Source organism: Citrus sinensis, chromosome 3 (genome assembly GCF_022201045.2).
Source record: "Citrus sinensis cultivar Valencia sweet orange chromosome 3, DVS_A1.0, whole genome shotgun sequence".
In the NCBI taxonomy this organism is placed as follows: Eukaryota; Viridiplantae; Streptophyta; class Magnoliopsida; order Sapindales; family Rutaceae; genus Citrus; species Citrus sinensis.
The window spans coordinates 50,387,437-50,409,934 of record NC_068558.1 but is presented as its reverse complement, the minus strand read 5'-3'; the positions used below and the strand labels follow the sequence as shown (position 1 = coordinate 50,409,934).

The 22,498-nt window shown below is 36.3% G+C and overlaps 5 protein-coding genes and 1 long non-coding RNA gene across 7 annotated transcripts; 4 read left to right on the top strand and 2 right to left on the bottom strand.

The window, feature by feature from the left end:
- Positions 1 to 277: 277 nt before the first annotated feature.
- On the top strand, positions 278 to 4,069 carry LOC102615864 (tRNA-specific adenosine deaminase TAD1). Of its 2 annotated transcripts, none has more exons than XM_052438664.1 (11): positions 278 to 518; positions 599 to 719; positions 845 to 1,005; positions 1,153 to 1,287; positions 1,591 to 1,704; positions 2,037 to 2,206; positions 2,285 to 2,361; positions 2,445 to 2,564; positions 2,650 to 2,737; positions 3,144 to 3,253; positions 3,416 to 4,069. In XM_052438664.1, the coding sequence occupies exons 1-11, from the start codon at positions 383 to 385 to the stop codon at positions 3,438 to 3,440; spliced, it is 1,257 nt and encodes a 418-aa protein (XP_052294624.1). In that variant the 5' UTR covers positions 278 to 382; the 3' UTR covers positions 3,441 to 4,069. The 2 variants fall into 2 exon arrangements, with proteins under 2 accessions (XP_052294624.1, XP_052294625.1); XM_052438665.1 differs by having other exon boundaries at positions 279 to 518; positions 1,153 to 1,263.
- Positions 4,070 to 4,765: 696 nt separating this feature from the next.
- Positions 4,766 to 8,459, top strand: LOC127900923 (uncharacterized). Its single transcript, XM_052436374.1, has 4 exons — positions 4,766 to 5,464; positions 6,106 to 6,665; positions 7,295 to 7,487; positions 7,584 to 8,459. The coding sequence occupies exons 1-4, from the start codon at positions 5,252 to 5,254 to the stop codon at positions 8,211 to 8,213; spliced, it is 1,596 nt and encodes a 531-aa protein (XP_052292334.1). The 5' UTR covers positions 4,766 to 5,251; the 3' UTR covers positions 8,214 to 8,459.
- Positions 8,460 to 10,146: 1,687 nt separating this feature from the next.
- On the top strand, positions 10,147 to 13,739 carry LOC127900921 (uncharacterized). Its single transcript, XM_052436362.1, has 6 exons — positions 10,147 to 10,579; positions 11,545 to 11,996; positions 12,102 to 12,294; positions 12,474 to 12,538; positions 12,648 to 12,858; positions 13,176 to 13,739. Exons 1-6 carry the CDS (start codon positions 10,412 to 10,414, stop codon positions 13,533 to 13,535), a joined length of 1,449 nt encoding a protein of 482 aa, XP_052292322.1. The 5' UTR covers positions 10,147 to 10,411; the 3' UTR covers positions 13,536 to 13,739.
- A 947-nt stretch (positions 13,740 to 14,686) lies between these two features.
- Positions 14,687 to 15,480, bottom strand: LOC127901029 (actin-depolymerizing factor 10-like). Its single transcript, XM_052436848.1, has 2 exons — positions 14,980 to 15,480; positions 14,687 to 14,907 (listed from the first exon to the last, which is right to left on the bottom strand). The coding sequence occupies exons 1-2, from the start codon at positions 15,225 to 15,227 to the stop codon at positions 14,757 to 14,759; spliced, it is 399 nt and encodes a 132-aa protein (XP_052292808.1). The 5' UTR covers positions 15,228 to 15,480; the 3' UTR covers positions 14,687 to 14,756.
- Positions 15,481 to 16,460: 980 nt separating this feature from the next.
- On the bottom strand, positions 16,461 to 17,697 carry LOC112495785 (uncharacterized). Its single transcript, XR_003062130.2, has 2 exons — positions 16,776 to 17,697; positions 16,461 to 16,646 (listed from the first exon to the last, which is right to left on the bottom strand). It is a non-coding gene; the product is annotated as an uncharacterized LOC112495785 (long non-coding RNA).
- A 277-nt stretch (positions 17,698 to 17,974) lies between these two features.
- Positions 17,975 to 22,262, top strand: LOC127901028 (FT-interacting protein 3-like). The gene is made up of 2 exons (XM_052436847.1): positions 17,975 to 18,139; positions 18,979 to 22,262. The coding sequence occupies exon 2, from the start codon at positions 19,063 to 19,065 to the stop codon at positions 22,087 to 22,089; it is 3,027 nt and encodes a 1,008-aa protein (XP_052292807.1). The 5' UTR covers positions 17,975 to 18,139; positions 18,979 to 19,062; the 3' UTR covers positions 22,090 to 22,262.
- The last annotated feature ends 236 nt before the right edge of the window (positions 22,263 to 22,498 follow it).

The following is a 22,498-nucleotide window of genomic DNA, read 5'->3' as shown; positions in this document are numbered from 1 at the left end:
TTTTAAACCGATCCAAATCTGATCCGATTAGATTTGAATCACGTGAATCTTAGATCAGATCCAATCCATTGCCATCCCTAATAATAACGATATAAATAAAGATTTACGTATAAAAATACGAAAACGGTAAGAACTAAGAATGAGAAAATTATTAAATATACATGAATGCTAATGGGCTAATCCCAAAGCCGGCCTGTTCGTAAATGGGTTAGACTGATTTGACCCGTTAATAACCGGACTTGATACATTTGTATAGAGCGTCCGTGCTTGAGCACTGATTAGCTAAGATCCAAATCTTGTGCGTGACCCAATTTTGCTGACGTGTCAGAGATTTTCGATGGTCTACCTCTCGCTGACTCTTGAAGGCACGTGGTGATGGAACATGGATACTGAGTGCTGGGGAGACGAAGTATCGAAGAAGGTTTTGTGGCAATACAAGTCACTGCCGAAGAAGGGGAAGCCTCAAGGACGTGAAGTTACAGTCTTGGCTGCGTTTCTCATCTCCTCTCCTTCTAAAGGTCATTTCCTTTTTCCTTTCTCTCATATTTTATTTTTAATAAAAGAGCCGGCGATTGGTAGTTAATTTGTTTAATTTTAGATTTGGAGGTTGTTGCTCTTGGAACGGGAACAAAATGTATAGGCCGTTCGCTCTTGAGCCCCCATGGTGACATTGTCAATGACTCGCACGCTGAAATCGTCGCCCGTAGAGCTCTACTGAGGTTTATTTTTTTATGTGGGTTTATTTGTATCATTAAATCATTTCTTCAGGAATTGTATCGGATGTCATAAGTGTATAACCCAGTTGAGTTTTTTTTTTTTTTTTTTTCATATTATAACAACACAGATTCTTCTATACTGAGGTTTTGAACAAGCAGAAATGCAGTAATGGAATAGAAGGTCTGCGAGATGATGTTTTCAACAACTTTCTTTTCGAATTGGGCCCAACAGGGAAATACAGATTCAGAGAGGGCTGGCAACTTCATCTATACATTTCACAGTTGCCATGTAATGTTTGGTGTTCCTTTTTTTTTTTTCCCCCTTATTTATTTATTCTTTGTTTTCGTTGTTGTATTTGTTCTTTTGGACTAGTTAAGGTATATATATATATGTATATCCAAAAGGCTAATAATGTTTTTCTTTGTTTTCTTATAGGTGGGGACGCGTCACTTAGTTCATGTCATTCTGCACCGAGAAATTTCTTCTCAAGAGAAGGCAACTCACTGTCATCTGTGGATGAGCTTAATGGTTTCAAAGATGGGATTTGTGAGGCTTCAAATTTAAATAATGGTTATCATGGAATTTAATTTTTTTTCTCCAGATCATTCTTATGTTAGTTGATTGTTGTCTTCTGAGTAACTTATGTTCTATCTGCTCCACTTATTTTTTTTTTTTTTATGCTTGCCAATGTTTTAAATTGTATCACTTAAATCTTTATGGCTAATTTTATTTTCTTTCTTATGATGTTTGAATATGTTTTTTATGATAGAGCTTTGGCAGTTTTTTTTTTTTTGGGTGTCTACGTTTTATTGTAATAAGATTGACATGAGAGGCTGATTTACTCAAAGAATTTACGAGAGTATATACTTGCAGATGATAGCCTGCAACACATTGGAAGGGTGCAGAGGAAGCCTGGTCGTGGTGATACAACATTGTCAGTTAGCTGCTCAGATAAGATAGCTCGTTGGAATGCTGTTGGAGTTCAAGGTCTGTTTAATTACAATTTATGAGCGTTTCAAAATTTTTACTCCAATCACAGTCAACAAGTAGCATAATTAGTAATTTGTTGTAAAATGGTGCTCCCATATTGCCAAAGCTTCCATGCCTTCTGGCATATGCAGACTAGTTTAAGTGCATAACATAAATCATTTGCCCAATAAGAGTTAATATCTCTACTTAGCTCTAAGTTTGCATACATATGCATTTGAAATATGGCATTCTATGTCTACTACTTCCTTAGACAATGATATTTCAGCTGATGCACATTGTTTCTGCATTGGCTAGAGTTAAATGATGAGGTCATTCTTCCTCTAATTCAGGAGCTTTGCTTTCCTATTTTCTTCAACCTGTTTACCTCTCTTCCATTACTGTTGGAAGATCCCCTAACACTTCTGAAGATTTTCCCTTGGAGGAGCACTTGAAAAGATCTTTGTATGATCGAATTTTACCGTTATCAGAGGAACTATCGAGTCCCTTTCAAGTTAATAAGGTATGTGAAGTGTTGGTGTTTCAATAACTTGGAAAGTGAGCAGGGTAATGACAAAATTCATCATAATGCCATTGGCAGCCAATTTTTTTGGCGGCATCAGTACCACCGGAGGAGTTTCAGCATTCTGAGACTGCTTCATCCACTTTAACTTGCGGGTATTTTATTGAATTTTATAAAAGTCTAGAAATTATTCTGTTGTGCTTTTTTGTTCAATATTGGTCTATGCTTTGGTTCGCAGGTACTCCATATGTTGGAATAAGTCAGGCCTGCATGAAGTCATTCTTGGAACCACGGGAAGAAAGCAAGGCACCTCTGCTAAAGGAGCTCTTTCTCCATCTACTCAGTCGTCTTTATGCAAGTAAGCTGTGACACGTATATGCTCCGTAGATATTCATATGAGGCAAAATCGTTATCTTAACCATTGCTATTTTTGTCTTCCTTAGAAATCGATTATTGGTGGTTTTTTTGTCTCTGAAGCATGAAAGCAAAATCAGATGCCTAGCTGCTGATATTTCCTATAGAGAACTCAAGGTAGTTTTGATTTTCTGGATTTAAAAATGAATGGCCCTTTTTTTTTTGTTCATTGGAATTTATTGTTACTTTACACTGGGACATGTTATGAGTTGTAAAATCTCTTTTTCTGCTCTTGTGATTAAAAAGAAGTTGGATGTAGATTGTCGTTTCTATTAATTTGAAATCAAGCTTTTTGTTATCTTCGACTGATGGTTGTCACTAGATGTGAAAGGTGGAGTGAGATTCTTATCCTGGAATTCATTTCTATTGCTAAATCTCTAATGCATTAGCCCCTGGCTAACTGTTGTTTATCCTTGGTAATTTCACTGATTTAATAATATATTCTGAAATTGCAAAAATGCTTGTCTGTTAACTAGTAATAGCTTCTGTCTTCAAAGTAGTTTGATATGAAATTGCTTCGCAGGACGGTGCTCAAGCATACAATATAACCTCAAAAGTTTTTAAAGGAGGACCACCTTTTAATAACTGGCCATTAAAACCCTTGGGATATGAAGTCTTCTTCCAAGGAGAGAGGTAAACTGAATGGAGTCATTGAACTCTCTTCACATTTGAAAGTGGGAACTAGAAAGGACACGCAGATTAGTACTTGGGTGCATAGCCTGATGTTCTCAAAGAATGATCTAAAGTTAGCAAACACAGACTTCACTTTTATATTTGCTTCTCCTGGTGGTGCAGATACAGTGAGAGTGTTAAGACTTGAAAGTGCAAGCCTTGATCAGCTTTGAGCAATTTTGTCGACAAGATGAGTAAAGCTGTTGTTAAACAAGTCGTTCAACCCTCGCTATTGTTATGCTTTGTGACTGAAAAAAGAACATATTGGTAAACATGTGTGTTACTGCCTGCCTGCGCATTGCAAGCATGCATGTTCCAGAGACTAATAGAACAGGCAATTCCCATGTGCTTGATCAACAACTGTAATTGCCTAATATTTGGGGCAGAGTTAGGGGGGAATAGACATTTGTGTGTGGCTGCTGTCTGGTGAATTACCCCGTGGGTTAAGGCACTTAGTCGCTGTGGGACTTGCAAGTCAAAGCTGTTGTCGTTTTTCTTTTTCATGCGTCGACTTGTCATCTCGGCACACGCATGCCATGCGAAATCCTAATCCTGTCGTCTGTAAACCGAATTCCAAAATTTGTGATCACATGCCTAACTTGGGAATTCCGAAATTTATAATTTCATTTTTCTTGGCGAGCAATTAAGAGGCAGGTGGCAAAGACTTAGACAATTATGCTACAAAATTTCATATGATATGCCTGTTTTGTTTTTGTTCTGTCAAACTATTTGTAAATTTTCGAATAAAAGTGCGGGCGATAGATTTTATGATCGTAATGAGTGTACCCAAGCGTTACCTTCTACTTTAACCGTCAACATCTTTCTCTCACACCGTATCACACGTTTTTTAACTATTGGTAACAAGATCAACTATGCCCTAAACGTGTTTTAGGCCTAAATTACAGTGTGAATGTCACTAAACCGATGACTGACTTTGAACTAGATTATCCTAAACTAAATTATTAACCTTTTTGTCTGATTCATTGTCATTGATGTTACAAATTGAAAGAGATTAGACAGAACACGGATTCAACATTAATAACAATAAAGCAAGTACTTAGTTCTAGTGGAACTTATTAGTTATTACCTAATCAAATACCAAGAGAGACCATTGTATTTAGCAGTAGCCTAATTTTATTGACCCTGTAAGCAGCATTAATTTTTGTTTTGATTGACCGCACGTAAAAGAGTCAGCGTTTGTCTTGCGGTGGAGCTGCTGTCAAATTAGTCATAATCGTGTTGAGTGGGATGCTCGAAACACTAATTAAACAATGGGCAGGACCATGTAAGTTACAAATTAATTTTAATAATTAATATGATGATATTATGGAGCAAATTGTGGGCATAAAACGTGAACCAACCCCTTCATTAACAAGGACGCGAGGCATGTTTCCATCGTTAGTCAGTCTTCTACACCAACTACTTAATATTGAGATAAAGAGTTATGACTCATTCATACTTAGGGTGCGTTTGGAATTGAGGTTGGGCAGCTGTAACTTAAAAGCTACAGTACTAAAGTGTTTGGTAAACACTAACTGCTGTAGCTTTTAAGCTATGTTGATATGATTTTTCACTTGTATAATATAAAATTTATTATATCTTTAATAATTTTATCAAAATTATTATTTAAAATTTATATTTATTATATATTATTAACTTTTGTTTCATAATTACAGCTTTTTTTTCACAGCAGCTGTAGCTTAAAAGCTACAGCACTTCAATCCCAAACGCACCTAGGACGATAATTTGCGTGGACCAACGAATGGCTGCTATCCTCACATCTCGGTCTTAAAAGTCTTTCATTTTCTTTTTTTTCCTTCATTTTTTTCTTGATTGGTTTTAAACAAGACGTTAGAAAAATTTATGTGGAAGAAGAAGGTGTAGTAAAAGACATCAATGAAACACAAGCCCAAATTGTTGTATAGCAATAATTATTAATCGTATGTAGGCGGCAAAGGCATGAAAAAGAAGGATAATAGACATCAAAAGAACACTTGCTGGCCATGGCAATGGCAGTGGATTTGGCATGGCTCCTCCTCAGCCTCAGGCCTTTATGGACACTTGACTGCAGCGCCATCGCAATCACCATCAAGAAAGAAGCAGACAGCTGCCACCTTCTTCACCTTCTTCCTCTTCGTTGGTGCTTCAGTTTTTTTTGGCTGGTTCCACTCCGTAAGCCCTCCTACTCCTAAATCTAAACCCTCCGTTAATTTTTTTTTCATTTGCATTCATATTAATTAGTACCTTTTTGTCTCATTTCTGTGACATAACAAATCAACATGAAAATATCATGCACTAGTTGATCTCCTTCTTCACTTTGGACTCCGAAAATGTTTAATACAACGCTTCTAATAATAAGAATAATATATTAAAATTATTCTTTTGAGGGCGATAATTTTTTGTTTGTTTGTTAATTAGTTCAAACAATTAATAATTTCTATTGATTTTGCCTCTAAATTCAATAAGCCTTCGTTGTATAAGAAACTCAAGTGCATAGTTCTTTTGGTATTCTTTCATTTTGCATGTTCATAACATGATGATTGAGTATTATTGAGGAGAAAAAATTAGATGATAAAAGAGATATAGAGAGGAAAGATAAAAAGTGAGATACAATATGGAAAAAAAAAAAAAAAAACTTTTTTGATGTTGGAAATATAAAGAAGGGATCTGTATCGACAACAAGTATCTAGAATTTTAAACATTAATATTATTTAATTTGGATTGTTGGATTGACTTAAGAATAAGTGTGATTTTAAAATCCGCCCCATAAAATGTATTAATATTAATTCAATAACTAAATACTGTGTCCACAGTCTATATTTTCAGGAATTGTGCATCAAAATTCAGTTATAACTACCGCAAAATCACCGATCAAGCAACAAGAATTTGATCTCCAATGCACTAAACATAATGTAACGCAAAGCTGCCCCACCAATTACAGCTATCCAACACCTCACAACCCCACAAATCCTGACCGTCCATCAAATTTAAGTACGTGTCCATCGTACTTCCGATGGATTCATGAAGATCTACGGCACTGGAGAGACTCAGGGATCACAAAAGACATGATCGAACGGGCGAGAAAGACCGCACACTTCAGGCTTGTGATCGTCAACGGGAAGGCTTATGTGGAGAAGTACAAGCAGTCGATACAGACAAGGGACAAGTTTACTTTGTGGGGAATATTGCAGCTGCTGAGATTGTACCCTGGAAGATTGCCGGATTTGGAGCTCATGTTTGACTGTAACGACCGACCTGTCGTCCGAGCCAGAGACTTTGGAGGCCCAAATTCAGGCCCACCACCTTTGTTCAGATACTGCTCCGATGGGTCCAGCTTGGATATTGTGTTCCCTGATTGGTCTTTTTGGGGCTGGTAAATATCACCTTTTCCTCATTTTTCATTGAAATTTCTATCTAAATAAAAACATGATGTTTAGAGTTTTAATAGCAAGATTTCAAAAGTAGCTCAGTTAGCCTTTTTCTTTACGATCTAGCAAAAACTCAGCATTTCAAATATAAATGCCCCCAAGTATATATATTTTGCGAAAATATTCAAGCTCGATGCTTTTTTGTTGTTATTATTATAATAATTATTATTATTTTGTTGTTTGAATATCAATCATATGCAATTTTGGATTAGATAAGCAACTGGCATGCGGATCACCTATCAATTATTCATTGGTTGGACGCTTGACATGTCAATTTTCTATTGATTGTTCATTGACTACTCGTCAAGTGTGACAGATTATGTGTGCATTTTAAGAAATATTGTAAGCGAATTATTTATTTCCGTAAAGTTTCCAAGACTTTTTTCTCTTCCGATTTAGACTGTAGGCTAGATTCGATGGGAAGATCTTTTGTATAACTAAAAGAAATCTTATTACTAATTTAGTTAGCCCATATGATCCGTGGGAAATACTAGTAACCACTGGTGAATGAGTAAATATTTGGTTAAATATTAAAAGGTGAAATAACACCAGCAATAATACTTGTTTTTGGCAGGGCTGAGACTAATATAAGGCCATGGAGTAATGTGTTGAAGGACATTGAAGAAGGCAACAAGAGAACCAAATGGAAGGAAAGGGTACCCTATGCTTACTGGAGAGGCAATCCAAACGTGTCCCCAATCAGAAAGGAGCTGATGACGTGCAATGCCTCGGACAAAAATGACTGGAACGCTCGCCTTTATGTTCAGGTAATTAAATATTTGCCTTAACAGTAATATATCAATAAAAATGTTGAAGTAATTATTAATTGTGTTTGATTGAATGCGCGTTTTAATTTATTTTAGGACTGGGGACAAGAATCAAAACAAAATTTCAAGCAATCGAATCTAGGAGATCAATGCAGCCACAGGTATAAGATATACATAGAAGGATGGGCGTGGTCAGTAAGTGAGAAATACATTTTAGCTTGTGACTCGATGACCTTAATCGTAAGGCCACGTTATTATGATTTCTTCTCGAGAGGAATGGTGCCAATGCAGCATTACTGGCCAATCCGAGACAACAGCAAATGCACTTCTCTTAAATTTGCTGTGGATTGGGGCAACGCTCACACAGAAAAGGCAGAGGCCATTGGTGAGGCAGCAAGCAGATTCATACGGGAGGATTTAAAGATGGGTTATGTGTATGATTACATGTTTCATCTGCTAAATGAGTATGCGAGGCTATTGAGATTCAAGCCCTCAATTCCTGCTGGGGCACTTGAGCTTTGTTCGGAGACAATGGCTTGCTCAGCAAAGGGTACATGGAGAAAGTTCATGGAAGAGTCAATGGTCAAATCTCCTAGTGATTCAATTCCATGCTCCTTGCCTCCGCCTTACCATCCTCCTGCTCTTAAGAATTTCACAGACACAAAAGTTAAATTAACAAGGCAAGTCGAAGCCTGGGAAAATGAATATTGGAAGAAAATAAATTAATTGATACTAATAATTTTTCCGATAATTTATGATAGCTTAAGCTTATTGTATCTTCCTTTTGATGTTTAATGTTTTATGCTTTTATTCTCTTATTATCCTGTATAAATTTGGATTCGGATCTTCTCTCCTCCAGGAGTTTAATCTTTCCTAATTTTTGTAGAAGATGTCGCCACGTGTCATTTTTAATGAGTTTATACACAAAATTTAATTAATCTTTCTTTATTAAACACATGTTTTAGTAGCTAATTACAATTCTAAAAGTAACAGTCATTCACGCGCAAGTGGTGCCATTTTCATAGTTCTCGAGAACTTTGTTCGAATTTGCAGGGGCATATCAATTATGAATAATGTCAAGATCACAGTGAGAACACGACCGAACAAATTGTACGAAAATTACTAAAAACCCTTTCTTTAGCAAGTCACTCAGTCTCGGCTGTCATCGAGAGTCAATCGTCGATCGAGATAGCGGCCAGGATTGTGAATTCGTAAGGCTAATGATGCTTCTTTCCAATGAGTTGAGCAAATCGAAGAAAAGCACAAAGTCAATTGAAAAAATGATGGAGAAAAAAAGGAAAAAGCAGTAACATGTATAACTTGCTTGGTAAGGGAGAGAAAGGAAGAAGGTGAGAGAGTTATTAGAGGTAAGATTTGACGACGAGGGAGAGAGATGAAGAAGTATTGTTTCTTATTTTTATTTTTATTTTTATGGCTCGTTTTGAAGATTGGTGGAAACGTGTATCACTTGTTTTGGGTTTTATTACTGTAAGCCACACTTTGTTTTGTATGTTTTACGATTTATATTTAAGATGTGACCCACCGAACAAGTTCTACGCGTAAATTTTAAAAACAAAAATGAAATGATGGCTACAAAACCATTACTGACCGAACAGGTCCTTATTTTTTTTTTCTTTGTTGATTTTTGTTTTATTACCTTAAAAAGGAAGAATAGTTCAATTAAGTGTGACAAGTGGTTTATTTTCTTGCTTAATCATTAAATCAAGGCAGTCTTCTCCATTTCGAAATGTGAGTGAAGTAGACACCCCTCGAATATTAGAGAGGATAAAATCTGGGCAGTGCTATATAAGAATTTATGTAAATTAGGTCCAGTAATTGTCTGATTGTAAATATTAGTTGTAAATCTCATATAATATGAGTTGTAATATGAGCATTAGTCTCATGTAATTAAAAAAAAAAGTGTGACCAATGGGCCTTTGGTCCAATAGGAGAAGCCTTGCACTTACAATGTTGAGTGCAATGATTCGAGCTTCTATAAGAGCATTATGGAGGTTAGTTTCGGTTCTTCATTAATTATCAACTAATTGAGTGAAGACAGTCTCTCCCTTACAAAATGTGAGTGGAGTAGACACCCCTCGAATATTAGAGCGAGTTTAAAGTATTTGGACAAGTGCTTCAGTGGGTTAATGTATGACGGTGATCCCAGTTGTTTAGTACGATTGTAAATATTATAATTGTAATAACTAATATAATATCAGTAACAATTTGTGTATAACAAATTAAAAAAAAAAGTGTAAATAATGAAAAATAATACTATAGTTTTAATCGGGAACTCTACTCGTCCGACCTTTTTACTTGTCCTTTTAGGGATCTTTTAAGTATGTTTTTGTCAACCCATCAATGAGTGGATCTAAAAAAGGCAAGCTACAAATAAAATGAGTAAAAAATCTCTCACCATCGAATTGACGAACAAATTAATTTCTGACAAAGCAGTGATGGTTGTGAGTTGGCAGATTAATTGGTTTGCGTGTGTAAACTGATTTGCGTTTCACCGGCCACATTCTCTGTACAAACGCATTATATAAATGCTGTTATATATGTTTTAGTCGAAGTTAACTAGTTAAGGTGAAATTGGGTAAATGTAAACAACCGAAACAAGGGAGAGCGGCGGGACCACAGTTACTTGATAAGTCGAGACAAAGTAGACCAAGTCTTTCGGACTCTTAATAAGCTCTCCATTTCCTTTTGCATTTTCTTTTTCTTTTCTTCTCCGTTTAGTATTTCTTATATCAATAATTTTTGTGATAATATTATTTTGATATTGGTATCAGGACTTCTATCCTGAAACCTTGAAGCGTTCATCGATCGATACCAATTTTCAATTTTGTTTTTCGCGTTTTAGAGTTTTCACTAGATAGGCAGTAGGCAGGAATTAGCCAGATTAATTATAGCTGGTAGAGTTAATGGAAAATATTGGTGCATTTCTTGGATTTTGGGAGCGTGGAGCTCAAAAACGTAGCAATTTTGAAGAGACTGCAAGTCGATCTGTGAAGAGATGGGCGTCGACAACAGTTTTCTTATCATTTTTCATCATCCTCTTCATTGGTTCCTTCCTTTATTGGGTGAATGTTGTAAGTATCTACCTACTTGCTTCATAATCTGTAGTCTTTCTTTTTCATTTTTTTCTCCCCTTGTGTTTTGCTTAATTAATTGTTATTTATTAATTGCAATGGCTACTTTGGATTTGTTTTAATATAGAATACAAATCACAAGTACACAAGTAAATTGATAAATAGTATTTTGATCGTGTGGTTATAAAAATGTATTCTACCTTTCAGCGGCTCCAACATAACCGGATCCTTTATTAATTTATTTTTAGAATATAGTACTTATTTATTGATAAATGACAGAGTAAGATATCATATAACTAATTATTATAATTACTATGAAGACTTTGACAATATAAAGGAATTGTTATTTTAATAGAATTAATTCTTATTTGTATTGAAAAATTTCCTGAAAACGTTAGTCTCATATAAAGTAGCTCAATTAATTGATGATAAGCGGCAATTCAATTCAAAGTTGCCACACTTTAATAACACAACCCTGAATCTGATCTTCTTAATATTGAGTGCATGCGAAGGGACACATGTAAGAAAACATAGAATGACCTAAGATCAGTTAATAATTTACACTTAATTGAGTCCGTATTATTCACATGGCAGTGTCAACAACCTTTGAGTTGGACTCCACACCTCCTTTCCTTAACTCTAGGTGAAGGATTCCAATCTTCCTTCTAGTTATGGGATTTTATCATTAAATATGTCGGGTTTCAGTTGAAAATTTTCGCTACACAGTAAATAAACTATAATCACAATAATATTACTTTGATTAAAAAAAAAATTAGGTTCCAAAATTTTCACAAAATATAATATGTATATATATCGAGTTTATATATGGTGTCTACACCGATCGGTTATGAAATGTGAACATAACATTGTTTATAATTTACTTTCTTCCTTTTTTTTTTCAAAATTTTGCTATATTATCATATCCCTGGTTTGATAATTCATAGATATTATTTGTTGTTATTCAGTCTGTGTTTCCAGGTTCTCTTCTACGTGAAGAAATATTTGCCTCCAAAAGTTCGGAAGAATCTCTTGGCGAATGTCCGGAATATTTCCGGTGGATACACAAAGATTTAGAGCCATGGAAGCACACAGGAATCTCCAGGGAAATGCTTGAAAGAGCCAAAGCACATGCACAGTTCAGACTAGTGATTATAAATGGAGACGCTTATGTTGAGAAGTATAAAAATGCTTATCAAACAAGAGATGTTTTTACGGTATGGGGAATTTTGCAGCTTCTTAGATTGTACCCTGGGAAAGTACCGGACTTAGAGCTTATGTTTTCGTGCGGTGATAGGCCAGTTGTAAAGAAAAGAGATTACGAAGGTGCAAATTCAACGTCGCCGCCGCCTGTTTTTCATTACTGTGGCGATCAGGAGTCGCTGGATATTGTATTCCCAGATTGGTCCTTCTGGGGGTGGTAAAGCCTTCATAGTTCTTATTTTTTGTACTTTCTATAAGCTATCTCTAGCTGGCTAGATGTTCATTGACTTTTATTTTTGTCATTATTATATTTAACTTGTAGGGCTGAGACGAATATAAGGCCATGGAATAGCATACTGGAGGATATAAAAGAAGGAAACAAAAGGACAAAGTGGATAAATAGGGCGCCCTATGCATATTGGAAGGGGAATCCATACGTTTCCATAGCCAGAGAAGATCTTATGAAGTGTAATGTTACAGATAAATATCAATGGAAAACTCGCCTTTATGTCCAGGTAATTTTATTTCACGGTAAATATTTTTGTTTAAATTGAGATACTTCATCCATTATATGGAGATCATCTATAGTTTTGTGAAAACTTTGAAAAAATCGCCAAATATCAGTCACTATAACATGAGTAACATTAATTAGTATTCATCTGTATCTTGATGGATCACTTACAACTATGTTCAGGACTGGCATAAAGAAAAAAAGCAAGGCTTTGAGAAATCAAAATTAGCAGATCAATGCACTCACAGGTACCCTAATTTTCATTTTTCTTTGGGTCAAATTTTATTACAAAATTCAGATAGGATTGTCTCTGCTATACTGATAAGATTTTGATTCATTGTTTTTAACTTAATGAAGATACAAAATTTACGTAGAAGGACAGGCATGGTCGGTGAGTGAAAAATACATATTAGCATGCGATTCAATGACCTTGCTGATAGAGCCTAAATATTACGACTTCTATTCAAGAAGCTTGGTGCCCTTGCAGCACTACTGGCCCGTTAGAACTGCAAGAAAATGCAGGGATATTAAATTTGCTGTTGAATGGGGCAACACTCATACTCGCCAGGTAACAGATTATTCGAAAAAAGAAAATAGTAGTGCTACACATCTTAAATTTTTTATTCTCAAAAACTCATCCTAAATGATGTGGCATTAATCAATTGGTTGGTGAGTTAATAGAATTAATTTTCTTGTATTTTATAAAAAATTATCAGCTGCTTAAGGAATAACACATTATTTAGGATGAAATTTGAAATTAAAAAATTGGAATGTGTATCATTAAAAAAAAAATGTTGCAAATTAAAAACATGCACGTCGTTTCCAAACAGTTTTATTATGATGCTGTAATAATAATATTCATAAATGTTAATGAATGAACTACAGGCACGGGCTATAGGGCGCGCAGGAAGCAGATATATGCAAGAGAAGCTAAAAATGAAATATGTGTACGATTACATGTTTCATTTGTTAATCGAATACGCCAAGCTTTTGAAATTTGAACCAAGAATACCCAATGAAGGGAAGAAGGTGTGTGCACAGAAACTGGCGAGCTCACAAAATGGGCTAGGGAAAAGATTCATGGTGGAGTCAATGGTGAATTCGTCTAGTGAAACACTTCCATGCACGATGCCTCCTCCTTTTGAACCGCTGTCACTTAAAGCGTTTTTCGAGAACAATGAGATGATTAAAAGACAAGTGGAAATGAGGGAGAAAGATTCCTGGGAAAGTCTCAAATTTGGTTAATAAATTGATGGCGTATGAAGCAATAATTTAGCTTTTTAGTTTTTGTGCTCGTTGTTTATTTATTTTTCTAAGTACATTTATGTTAAAAATGAAAAATAATTAGATATAGAACTAGCAATATCTAATGGAATTAGGGCTAGATTTGGTAATGTTGTACCTTTTTATTGGCAATGCTATAGAGATAATCAGCTGTTAAAAAAATCAGTTATGCGTTTAATAAATTTATTTTTAAAAGTATTGTGAGTTTTAAAATCGATCGTATATACATGGTAAATATTACTATTAAATTATTGTAAGAATGTAAACAAATAAATGGGGCGTAATGTTGAATAAAATTTATTTAAACATTTATAAACACATATATAAAATATTTTTAATGTGTATATATAATAATTAATAACTAAAATATTTTATATTACTAATTTTATTTTTATTTAGTTGTGCCAACATAATTGGTAATAGTAATAATCTCTTTAAAATTAATGATTTTATTTTTGAATTAGTAAGGATAATTTTGAATTTTTATATGATATTATATTAAATATAAAAAGGATTTTTAAAATTAGATTTTGAAAAGCTATTCATTCCATACTTTTCAAAATCCGTTGTAGGATGAGGTGATTTTGCCAAAATGATTTCAAAATAAAAAATTACACCAGAATTAACATTTAATTTTTCAAAATCACTTCTAAGTCTCCCAAAAGTAATTTCAAACCAGCCCTTAATATTGTTTAATATTTGGAATACGGCTCCCTCATTTTTTTTTTTTATGCAAACACGCTTTTAAGTCGTGTAGTTTAAGAGAGTCAGTTTTTAATTCTATTAAATCGCATTGCTTTATAGTTTATTAAAAAAATTAAATTCCACAGCTTAAAAGCGTGTCCGCATTAAAACAAAACGAGGACACTTGCACATAAGAATGATTAGTGCTATCAAATTAGTAAGATAAATGGGTAAATATTATAATTTAAGCTGCCTTGTTTTTTTATGTGATTATCTTGCATATTGAGAGACAAAAATTAAAGCAAAAAAATAAAATGGGGAATTGTATTGTGTATAGCTACAGCGATTCAGTTTTGTTACGTTAATATATATATATATATAGAGAGAGAGAGAGAGAGAGAGAGAGAGAAGGAAAAATGGTTGGAAAATATTAATTTGACAAAATTCACACAAGTGTATAGAAATAGGCCACATATATATATATATAACAGGAAATTATTAGAGGGCTCGGCCTTTAATAATATCCAAGCTCATCTCACTTGGGTCTGTTGCCTGCAACTCGACGTGAATCCCGTCCAATTCTCTCTTGAATCTATCCTTCGAGCTTGCATAAACCATCTTACTCCTCACTCTAGATGCGTCCGGCGCCCTGTACGTGCACACAAAAATTATGACGCTTATTTAGTTTAAAGGACAATTCGTAGCATGGACTCAAACGTACCAGGCGATGAAGAAAATCTTGGATTTCTGGACGTTCTCGCTGGTGGTGAAATCAAAATCAAAGACAGCATAGCGGCACTCATCGGCAGGCAATGACTTGGTAAAATCCTCGTAGCTTGCTTGTGGGCTGCCAACTCTCTCCACTGTCACTTGCTGGATTTTCTCGTCGATCTTGAACACAATGAACCGATGGTTCCTCTTTGCTTTTAGCTCCAAGAACTTGAGCTTGCACTCGTCATGCACCGCCATTCCAGACACCGCATTGGCCTACCACCATAAAAAATTATCAATTTGATGAAGAAGTTAATACCTAATTAACTCAGCTATACCAACCATCACTTTTTTATTTCTGTAAAAATTGATATATTGAAATATTCATATAACAGGTGATGCGCCACGTCCGTTTGCTACTTTGTTCATTATTCCAGACACCTCTCCTCATCTCCAATTTGACAATTAATTCTATCTCTAACGAGTTTTGGAGTTGGACCGGATCAGGAAATCTTGGCTCCATCCTGAGGGAATCACATTAGCTTTTCAGGATTTGATCACCAAACAACGTCTATTCAATTTTACTACAAGGGACTAAAATTATGCCAAAAGAAATTGAGATCCAAAATGTATATATACACGAACTACGGCATTTTACAACCTATAGTCTGCAATGAAGTATTGAAGGAGCCCTTCTAAAGTTACCTTGTTATTTATTTATTTTTGCTACCTTTTGATAATTTCCTTTCGAGTGTTATATATGCTAAAAATTGTATAACAAATGAAAAAAAAGGGGTTAATTAATTCAATGGGAGAGTTGAGTGAATTACCATGTTGGCTGCGATGGAAGATGAATCTCGCAAGGATTATTATATTGAAGAAAATGATCAAGAAAAGAAAAGTAATGAGCTGGGATTTGAAAAGAATTCAAGAGAGAGTGTTTTCTGATTACGGTGTGACATATGATATGAGAACTGTTTTTGTTGCGAGAAACAAAAGAATTGTAGGGGATGGAGGAGAGATTCTTATGGGATGAAACACTTTTTTTTTTTTAGTTTTAAATTTAATTTTAAGCCGATCGCGTCCACAACAAACTTTGATGTTGCCACGTTGTGGATTTATGCGTACATTTTAGATTTTCGATTAAGATTTAGGCTGTTGAAAAATCGGGATTTCTAAAATTAGAATATCTTAAAGCCTAATCTTCCTTATACTTCGCATATTTATTATACGTAATGATGAAATTAAAAGGGTGGCACGTGATTCATATATGCAAATTAGCCCAGATAAATTTAGGATATTATTGCCCCTTGCCCAAGTCATTCATATTGAATCACTAACTTAAAAATGATATAAAACTTGATATCTTTTTTTTTTCCTCTCCGAAGATTAATATAATATGGATTAGAAGCAAATTAGGTATGGATAATGTGACATTAGTTCAATAAAAATATAGAAGTTGAGTTGGCGACGATGATAATAATGTCTATGCTTATCTTTCCAAAGGGGTTTATTTATATAGTAATGGTCTCACTTTGTGTGTTGACCCTCACTTAAAAACAAATACAATAGCATATATACATATAATTTACAAAGAAAACATTTCATGTTGCACACGCAAGATATTGTTGTGGTATTTAATTTGTTTCATCGATTTCTGAGGCACGATGTGACGATCTGCAAAAATTACAAAAATTACAAAAATTACATTACCAAAAAGGTTAAAAAAAAAAAAAAAAGAAGAAGCGATTTCAATTTGGGTTTGATCGTGTCACGTGCGACGGTGAGTGGAGTTCATTTGCATACCCTTCTTATTTGGGTTTCAATTCTGAGAGTGGAGGCGGGGGGTGCAAAAAATGGTCACATGAGAAACGAGTGGAGGAAGAAACTCCACCCCCCATCCGCGCGCGCGGCACGGTCTCAGTGGAGTCAAAATCATGATGCCGCTCTCTGTCTCTGACAGAACAAAGGGGGGCGCTGCCCCTTTTGTTTTTGGCCCAGCTCAATTGTGATCGTAGATTACAGTCTGCAGAGCCAAAGCCAACCATCATCAATGAACAGATTTTGTTATTTCCGTAGGCCCCGCTCTGTTTCATTAAATATCTGGCCATTTTTAAGTCGTTTTGGACCGTCCGATTAATTAAAACAGTTCTGTACGCGTAACCAGTTCTGATTTCGATTGTAATCCTTACTTAATTTTTAATTTTTTATATTTTTTGAAAAATAGATATTTTTTTTTCTTTTTTCTATCATTAATCTACTCGCTAACGTATGCATAAAATTCCGAACGCGCTGCTGCTGGCTGCTGCTGAAATCGAAACCCAGCATGACCGTTAATTTTAACAATACTGATTTCTTAAGATTATTTACTGCCGTTAAAAAATGTCCCACTATTTGCTTCTATTATTGCTCATACGTACGTTACAAAAGGAAGTTAAAATGTTTGCCTTAAATAAAAATCATCCTTAACGACGCATTTAATCAATGACATTAGAAATTAAATATGTTTTTAATTCAATAAATCAGCAGTTGTACATTAATAAATAGGATAGCACGAATGATAAATGAATTTGAATATTTGGCATGAGTGTGTGTGTGTGTACAGAAGAAAAAAAAAAGAGAGAGAGGGGGGGCTAATGGAGGGATGTATGAAAAGGGTGACGCGTTTTGAAATAAGAGAGCGAGTGTGGAGCAATGACCGATATTCACGAGTGGCCCAAAGTTTTGAGAAAAAAATAAAAACGCTGATAGTTTCGTAGCAGAATCCTAATGATGACAAAAACAGAGCAACAGAGGTGCGTCGGAGGGCGGGGGGGAAAAAGAAGAAAAATACAAAGAGAAACTGATAAGAAAACAGAGAGAGTGGACCGTGACCACCAATCAAACACAAACGAATGAATGACTTGCATTCATTAACTTTCCCGTCTACGCTGATCCGTCAACGTTAACTCGTTTTCGACGACTTTGTATCTTCGCCGAAACGTCGTTACACGTACTTGTCATTTCATTTCTTTTCTATTTGATGATCATCTGTTCATCTATCTACTCAACTTGGTTCATCACAAATCGCAACCCCCCACAACCCACCCCCAAAAGCAAACAATAAACAAACAGAGCTCTATTTCAAAATTCAACCTGCGAAAGCTCCAGAGATTGCATAGAGGAGGAAGGTCAGTCTTCTCTCAGCCTTGGGGGTCTTTCTTTTCCTTAAATTTCTCGTTTGTTTTTATGCCTTGTCTCTTGCATGCTTTAAAATGGATTATTTTTCTTTGCTTTTTGATCCCTTGACAATCACGGATGGTCGGATAGTACAGATACCTATATTCTTGCGAAAAGGCGGAGCTGCTCTGTTCTGGGGTCTCTCTTACTTTTTTGTTTTTTAGTTTTTGTTTTTTTGGGACCATTTATCTCAAATCTCTGCAGCTTAGATGAGATATAATTGAAGTGTTATGTGAAATATGCTCTGTTCGGCTTTGGAGGCAGCTGAAAAAGTACATGAAGGACTCCCAAAAAACTCTTTTTCTTCCTTTTTTCGTTATCCAGAATGAATATGCAAAATATCATTTCTTTGTTCTTGATTCTCTTTCCGACTTTTACTTGTTTTGCTTTAGTATTCTGTGGTTCATTGTTTTTGATACAGTGCTAAAAGTGGTGTGCCTTTCTTTCTTAAAAGGATCCACCCATCCAACTTTTTGTTTGTTTAATACAACAATTTATTCCCATTCTTTATCTCTTTTCCAGATTCTACCACCATTGGTATCTGTAAATTTCCCGCATGGAAATTAAAACAAAACTCGACGAAGCCACTGTTTGGGGGCTTAGGGTTTCAATCTATCGGGTTCTTTAAATGGCATTGGACGTATTTGTGCATGTACTTGCTTTAACTGTCATCAGTGTCTTTGTGTTGTTCAAATTTTAGAATTTTTTTCTTCATTTAGTTATCCTCTTGTTGGTTCTAGCATAAAATGCTCAAGTAAGTTTTAAAATCTATATATGTGCTGGATTTCAGGTGCTTCTTGCTTTCTGACAATTCCTGAAAGAAAGCTGATTTGATTCCTTCAAACTAGTTCCTCAAATTTGATAAAAAATTACCATGAGTCATCTCAAGCTAGGAGTAGAAGTTGTGAGTGCCTACGAACTCATGCCCAAAGATGGGCAGGGCTCATCCAATGCTTTTGTGGAGCTCCATTTTGATGGTCAGAAATTCCGCACAACCACCAAGGAGAAAGATCTCACTCCTGTTTGGAATGAAAGTTTCTACTTCAACATTTCTGATCCCCACAATCTATCAAACCTTGCTCTTGATGCCTACGTCTACAATCATGATAGAACAACCAACTCCAAATCTTTCCTTGGTAAAGTCCGTCTTACTGGAACGTCATTCGTCCCTTATTCTGATGCTGTTGTTTTACATTATCCTCTGGAGAAGCGTAGCATCTTTTCTCGTGTTAAAGGAGAGCTTGGATTGAAAGTTTTTGTTACTGATGACCCATCAATAAGATCTTCAAACCCTCTTCCTGCAATGGAATCATTTGGGCATTCAGATTTGCGCTCAACCAAATCTCAAGCACCAGAACAAGTTCCAAGCTCAGCGCCTGACCCATTCTCAGATGATAAAGCTCGGAGAAGACACACATTTCATCATCTTCCAAATGCAAATATCTCGCAACAACAGCAACATTCATCCCCATCTGCAGCACAGCCATCAATGAATTATGGTGCTTATGAGATGAAATCTGAACCACAAGCTTCTAAAATTGTGCATACATACTCAGGGTTATCTTCACAACCTACTGATTATGCACTTAAAGAAACAAGTCCTTTTCTTGGAGGGGGACAAGTTATTGGAGGGCGAGTTGTGCGTGGTGACTTGCGAGCTAGCACCTATGATCTTGTTGAGCAGATGCGGTACCTTTTTGTACGAGTTGTGAAAGCCCGTGACCTTCCTTCCAAGGATGTGACTGGGAGTCTTGACCCATTTGTTGAAGTAAAGGTTGGGAACTACAAAGGGATTACAAAGTACTATGAGAAGAAACAGAATCCTGAGTGGAATGAAGTGTTCGCCTTTTCGCGGGAGAGGATTCAGTCATCTGTGCTGGAAGTTGCTGTCAAGGATAAGGATGTGGTGAAGGATGATTATGTTGGATTGGTCAGGTTTGATCTGAACGAGGTTCCCACACGAGTTCCACCTGATAGTCCATTAGCTGCAGAGTGGTATCGTCTTGAAGACAGGAAAGGGGAGAAGAAAAAGGGTGAACTGATGCTTGCTGTCTGGTATGGTACGCAAGCTGATGAGGCTTTTCCTGATGCATGGCATTCAGACGCTGTTACTCCCACTGATAGTCCTTCAAATGTCTCCACACACATCCGGTCTAAAGTTTATCATTCTCCAAGACTATGGTATGTCCGTGTTAATGTGATGGAGGCACAAGATCTTGTCATATCTGACAAGAATCGGTTTCCTGACGCATATGTTAAAGTGCAGATTGGTAACCAGGTTCTAAAGACAAAATCTGTTCAATCTCGAACTCTGAATCCAGTTTGGAATGAGGATATGATGTTTGTTGCTTCTGAACCATTTGAGGATCACCTGATTCTCACAGTTGAAGATCGTGTGGGCCCCAATAAAGATGAGACTATCGGTAAGGTTGTGATACCATTGCACTCTGTTGAGAAGCGTGCTGATGACCGCATTGTCCACACCAGGTGGTTCAATCTTGAAAAGTCCGTCTCAGCTGCGTTGGATGGAGATAATGCAAAGAAAGATAAGTTCTCTAGTAGACTGCATCTTCGTGTGTGTCTTGATGGAGGTTACCATGTGCTTGATGAGTCAACTCACTACAGCAGTGATCTCCGACCAACAGCAAAGCAGCTCTGGAAACCATCTATTGGTGTGTTGGAGCTTGGCATTCTAAATGCCGATGGCCTCCACCCGATGAAAACAAGAGATGGAAGAGGCACGGCTGACACATATTGTGTTGCAAAGTATGGTCACAAATGGGTTAGAACTCGAACCATAATTAATAGCTTGAGCGCGAAATATAATGAGCAGTACACCTGGGAAGTCTATGATCCAGCCACAGTTCTTACCGTGGGAGTTTTTGATAACAGCCATATTGGTGGTTCAAGTGGTAGCAAAGACGTGAAAATTGGTAAGGTTCGGATTAGAATCTCTACTCTTGAAACTGGTCGTGTATATACACACTCTTATCCCCTTCTAGTGCTCCACCCCTCTGGTGTCAAGAAGATGGGTGAATTGCATCTGGCAATACGGTTTTCTTATACATCATTTGCAAACATGATGTTTCTATACTCACGACCCCTCTTGCCGAAGATGCACTATGTCAGGCCATTGACCATGGCTCAACAGGATATGTTGCGTCACCAGGCTGTCAACATTGTGGCAGCTCGACTTAGTAGGGCAGAACCTCCTCTGAGGAAGGAAGTAGTTGAGTACATGTCCGACGTGGACTCTCATCTCTGGAGCATGAGGCGCAGCAAGGCAAATTTTTTCAGACTGATGTCAGTTTTCTCAGGATTATTTGCTGCTGGAAAATGGTTTGGGGAAGTTTGCATGTGGAGGAATCCTATTACGACAGTTCTAGTACATATTCTCTTTGTGATGCTTGTGTATTTCCCAGAACTGATTTTGCCAACTGTATTTCTGTACATGTTCATGATTGGGCTTTGGAATTACCGTTATCGTCCAAGATACCCTCCTCACATGAACACGAGAATCTCGTATGCAGATGCAGTGCACCCTGATGAGCTAGATGAGGAGTTCGACACATTTCCTACAACAAGGAGTCCTGACATAGTTCGCATGAGGTATGATCGGCTCAGGAGTGTGGCTGGAAGGATACAGACAGTCGTGGGTGATGTAGCTACTCAAGGAGAGCGAATTCAAGCGCTATTGAGCTGGCGGGATCCTCGGGCCGCAGCTATATTTGTGATTTTCTGTCTTGTGGCTGCTGTTGTGTTGTATGTGACACCTTTCCAGCTGCTTGCTCTTTTAGCTGGATGTTATATCATGAGGCATCCCAGGTTCCGGCATAAGACACCCTCTGCACCAATTAATTTCTTCAGGCGGCTTCCGGCTAGAACTGATAGTATGCTTTGATGGGTTATTGGTGTCACTGGCTAAGTTTGTTTTACTAGTGTCAAATTCTGGTTTTGATAGTGGTGCTTGTAAAGCTTTGGCTTCTTTACTTGTTTACTGATCCTGGAAGTAATTAAGACATATGTTCATATACTTAATTTGAGATTAATTATATAAATCTTGTGTTTCCAACATATCTAGCACTAAACTCCAATGCCATTGTATTTATAAGGTTATGAAGAGCATTAGACATGCGATATATCTCTTTCTTTCTCAGCGTCTTGTTTTAGACATCTACTGCACTATAATCTGTGCAGCTTAAGTTTTGAATTAAAAGAATAGAAAAAGTACAAGGCTGATCTAACTAAATTTCTTTTTGTATCATATTACCAATTGACCACAGAAAATTTTCTTCCTTCTCATTTTTATT

What these genes read in the sequence shown, in the direction of transcription:
- LOC102615864 (XM_052438664.1), top strand. Translation starts at nt 383, where the DNA reads ATGGATACTGAGTGCTGGGGAGACGAAGTATCGAAGAAGGTTTTGTGG. An exon ending in TTTCCTATAGAGAACTCAAG is followed by an intron (nt 2,738 to 3,143) that starts GTAGTTTTGATT and finishes ATTGCTTCGCAG; the next exon opens with GACGGTGCTCAAGCATACAA. An exon ending in GTCTTCTTCCAAGGAGAGAG is followed by an intron (nt 3,254 to 3,415) that starts GTAAACTGAATG and finishes CTGGTGGTGCAG; the next exon opens with ATACAGTGAGAGTGTTAAGA.
- LOC127900923 (XM_052436374.1), top strand. Translation starts at nt 5,252, where the DNA reads ATGAAAAAGAAGGATAATAGACATCAAAAGAACACTTGCTGGCCATGG. An exon ending in TTTTTGGCTGGTTCCACTCC is followed by an intron (nt 5,465 to 6,105) that starts GTAAGCCCTCCT and finishes CTGTGTCCACAG; the next exon opens with TCTATATTTTCAGGAATTGT. An exon ending in ACGCTCGCCTTTATGTTCAG is followed by an intron (nt 7,488 to 7,583) that starts GTAATTAAATAT and finishes AATTTATTTTAG; the next exon opens with GACTGGGGACAAGAATCAAA.
- LOC127900921 (XM_052436362.1), top strand. Translation starts at nt 10,412, where the DNA reads ATGGAAAATATTGGTGCATTTCTTGGATTTTGGGAGCGTGGAGCTCAA. An exon ending in GATTGGTCCTTCTGGGGGTG is followed by an intron (nt 11,997 to 12,101) that starts GTAAAGCCTTCA and finishes TTTAACTTGTAG; the next exon opens with GGCTGAGACGAATATAAGGC. An exon ending in AAACTCGCCTTTATGTCCAG is followed by an intron (nt 12,295 to 12,473) that starts GTAATTTTATTT and finishes AACTATGTTCAG; the next exon opens with GACTGGCATAAAGAAAAAAA.
- LOC127901029 (XM_052436848.1), bottom strand. Translation starts at nt 15,227, where the DNA reads ATGGCGGTGCATGACGAGTGCAAGCTCAAGTTCTTGGAGCTAAAAGCA. An exon ending in AAGATTTTCTTCATCGCCTG is followed by an intron (nt 14,908 to 14,979) that starts GTACGTTTGAGT and finishes GTGCACGTACAG; the next exon opens with GGCGCCGGACGCATCTAGAG.
- LOC127901028 (XM_052436847.1), top strand. Translation starts at nt 19,063, where the DNA reads ATGAGTCATCTCAAGCTAGGAGTAGAAGTTGTGAGTGCCTACGAACTC.